Source organism: Corvus brachyrhynchos, unplaced genomic scaffold, assembly GCF_000691975.1.
Source record: "Corvus brachyrhynchos isolate BGI_N302 unplaced genomic scaffold, ASM69197v1 scaffold167, whole genome shotgun sequence".
Lineage (NCBI taxonomy): Eukaryota > Metazoa > Chordata > Aves > Passeriformes > Corvidae > Corvus > Corvus brachyrhynchos.
In genome coordinates, this window is record NW_008239547.1 from 3218324 (window position 1) to 3222221 (window position 3898).

Sequence of the window (3898 nt, forward strand, 5' to 3'; positions counted from 1 at the left end):
CTGCTGATACTCAGACAGATTTAAAGTTCTGCACTAACAGCCAACAGCAAAGAGTCTCAAGATGAAGTCAGTGAATAAACCATCAAAAATGTCATTTAAAAACACTGCACTTCAACAGAGCAAATGAGTTAGAACTAATGCTGAAGAGATTTGCAGACACTTTGCAAATACAGACACCTAGCCATGTGGCAGCTGAGTACAAGCTTTTTCTGCAGAGGATTTACTTTCTCTGAAGCCTGAAACACTGCAGTATAGACTAAGACTACTTGGAACACAAAATGAATTTGGCATTTTAAACATAATCACCTGAAAATATTCAGTTACTTGATTCTGAGAAAATCATCCAAATGAATGTATGTGTTAGTCTCCTTTGGTTCAGACAGAATTAGTTTTAAATTATTTTTTTATGAAATCTCTCTCTGTGTGCTCAAGGGGTGTTTGAGAGCAATTGAGAGCAATTGCCTACGTTCAGTTCTACCGCCAATATTAATGTTTGTTCATATGACTGACAATTTTTCCCAGCAATCTTAAAAATGACAGTACAAAAAAAGCCACTTTCAATATTTTCCTAGTTGGCCAGGTTCTAGAACTTGGATTAACTTTATAGAAATGAGTCTTTACTACACTAAAGTTAAGTTGGATTTCTAGAATCCAGCAAACTATGTGATGCCATTAATTGCTAGAGCTTATTATTATTGGACAGTTTTATCCAAAAATCTATGGAAGGATATATTTTGACCTGATTGAATACATATGAAGAGATCTATCATCCTGAAAACTAACTGTCCTGCTTTATTGATGTTCAGTTAAACTCAGTCACAAAATTACCTCTAAATTAGGATACTGTGAAAAAGGAAAGAAAAATACCTAGCAGCTCTGCTTGTAGGAATTCCAAGATAGTGCATGGCCTCACTACACAAAAACTCTCGAACAGAAGAGCGAAGCACAGCTCTTCCATCGCCATTCCTATCAAGAACAGAGAGATAAGGAATAGGTCATAAAATCAAGGTAAATTTCAAAAAGAAAACATTCAGTTTTGGAGTACACAGAATAACTGCAACTTACCTGGAGTATGGGGTCTTTCCTGACCCTTTTAACTGCAGTTCCCACCTCTCACCATGCCTGCAAAAATACCATTGGCATTTCTAAAAGTATACCTCAGGTTAACCATGAATCAGCTAAATTGAACAGAGAGTTCAATCAGACACTTTAAAAGAAGTCACACCTGTTTGTATATACTCCGATCAAGTGGGCTCTTCCATCCCCCAGCTGACCTGCCCAGCTACCAAACTGACAAAAATTAAAATCAAGTTATTGTCCTCTATAATTTATAGAAATTATACTTGAAACAATAGAGATTACATGTAGGTCCTCACAAAAGACACATTTGCTCACATAGTCATTTAAATGTTGATCCCTAAGGCTGTATTTCACCAAAAATGAATCAGAAAACCACAGAAAAGAGTAACACCAGTAATCCTCATTTTTTTTTACCTTCCAGCTATGAGGTACAGCTACAGACCTGTCTTTTTTGTATAATGAGCCTTCAAACCCACATGGCTTATTTTGGTTTTTTTAATTGGAAGTTACAATCAAATTCTACCATTCTTCTCCATGAATAATCATAGCCATTTCAATGAAACTTGAATCTCAGTAATCATGATACTGCAGTGAGGCTCTGTCCTTCTTCACTCCTTTGAGCTATTAGTATCTATCATGAATCAGAGCTGGCCAGGCTGCTGGGGTGCTAAGCAGACTCGGCAGCTAATGAAAATTAAAAAGATCGTTTGCTCCAGGCATAAACAAAAGCAGAGAAAGTAAATAGGGTGCTGTGGAAGGATATTATAGGTCTTTTCCACCTGCAGCCCTTATGAAGAACAAATCTGCAATCAAAAGGTTAGTAAGTGTTCATGTACTCACAGGCATATACTCATGTACATATAGGTATAATGAAGGTGTAATTCACAAGAAAAGACCAACACAATTCCACCTGGAAGAATGAGTGCCATACTTACCTGGTGACCCCCATACCTATGGGCCAATGGAACAGACCCAAATATCACTTTCGTACCACTGACGAACTCCAGAAAATCAGACGATCCTTTGACAGATACATCAAGATCCAAAATGTTTTCAAGAACATCCTGGAGAAAGAAATCATACTTGAACATGATCAGATTTTCAGTGGAAATGAACATGTTTTCTCTACAGATCTCATTATTAAAAGACATCTCATAGGATGTTTTAAATGCTGTTTGTTTCAAGTATATATTGAGAAAATGTTTCACAATAAATAGCATATGAATATTAAAATATATTTTAGTACATGTATTAATAATTTCTACTAATTAGAGAGGAATGAAAAACAATAGCCAACCTCTGAAACAGCTACAAGACGAACTCTAGATTTAAAAGGTGTAGGATAGACAATTGAAAAAATGCAGTTTCTCACATTACGGACATAATTTTCTTGGATCACATCAACTGGAAAAGGATCTGTAAACATGAAACAGACAACAAATGTCTTATAAAAAACAATTAATCATATTATTCATAATAGGTTTCCTCTTAAATCCAACCAAAATGCTTTAAAAACAATTAGAACTTGAAACATTACCACTTTACCAATGCATATTAAGCCTTCATGAAAAACAAGCCCAAATAAATTCAGGATTTTATTGCTTGGAATTTCTGAATTCTGAATTCTGCAGTTAAAGAATCTTCCAGGGCATTCTAGTTTTAAGATCTAAACCATATCTAAGCATAGATTGAATTGACTGTGACTAGAACAGTCTCAGGGCAGTTTCATGTTGCACTAAATTATATACACCCTAAAAGATACTTGCATGAGACAGAGAAGTTCAGCTTTCCCCCCAGCTGAACAATGTAGTGCAACAGATTTAAGTCACTGTGCACCAGTAACTGCTGTATACAGTCCATATGCAGCAAAGATCACCAAGCAAAACAAGAAAACAGATGAAGTCTTTTCTGAGTGAACGAAAGAGTTAGGAGATGTAGTTCTTGCTGCAGCATAACGTGTGTACTCAGAAGTTGTGCTTCATTCTTCCTTCAGACCTGCTCTGTGCCCTTTTCCATGGTAACAGAGAGCAAATATGGTTTTAAAACAGTGTGGTTTACCATCATTTTGGATTTTTGCTTGCCACAATCTTACAATTCCACATTAATTATAAAATCCCAGTACCTCGTAGTCACTGTTTTGTAAAAATTTTAAGTTAGCTAGCATCTCTGGAGCTTTGCTGCTAGCCATGTTTCATACTGCCTCTAATGACAGATCCTGTTATACCCAGCTGCCACAAGATTTATCAGTGACTATGATTTCTAAACGTTCACAAGTAATTGTGTCATCTGATTAAATTAGTTCTGTAATGTTATCATATCAATTATCATTATGATTACAAGCAGTCTTGTATGCCCGAGAGGAAGGAGAGCTGAAACGCTTTGTGTACTTCCAGACAGGTGTCAGGTTATCAACTCTGCACTAACACGTAATGGGGACTCGGAGAAAAAAAAAAAAATTAACAACAAAAGAGCTCCTAATGGCCAATCTAGTCTTAATTTTAAAACTAGTATTTGACTGTGTATATAGGTCTTCGATTAGTTACTGGCTTTAGTAGCTGCTACCACCCACCAAACAATAGCGCCGGGCAGGGCAGGTGTGCACAGGCCCGGGAGGGGCAGGACAGGAGGTGCAGAGCCCCGGGGCAGGGGCACCCAGCCCCAGGAGAGAGCACACAGCCCCAGATAGCGCAGGACAGGAGCACACAGCCCAGGATAGGCAGGCTGTACCTAGGAGGCTGTCGGAGGACAGGGCCCAGGCGCAGAGCTCCGCCGCCCGGCGCCGCGGGCACTGACCCGGCTCGGGGCGGGAGGCGTTCGG

General features: G+C 38.4%; 1 protein-coding gene across 1 annotated transcript in view; it reads right to left on the reverse strand.

The window, feature by feature from the left end:
* Positions 1-3892, reverse strand: part of LOC103620657 (UPF0061 protein Fjoh_2793) — a 26416-nt gene extending 22524 nt beyond the window's left edge. Inside the window, exons 1-6 of the mRNA XM_017741535.1 lie at positions 3808-3892; positions 2453-2496; positions 2016-2144; positions 1226-1290; positions 1066-1122; positions 868-966 (exon numbers count right to left, since the gene is read on the reverse strand). Of these exons, the coding sequence (XP_017597024.1) occupies positions 868-905 (38 nt within the window). The 5' untranslated portion in view covers positions 906-966; positions 1066-1122; positions 1226-1290; ... (1 more) ...; positions 2453-2496; positions 3808-3892. The remainder of the gene's footprint in view (positions 1-867; positions 967-1065; positions 1123-1225; positions 1291-2015; positions 2145-2452; positions 2497-3807) is intronic.
* Between the last annotated feature and the right edge of the window lie 6 nt (positions 3893-3898).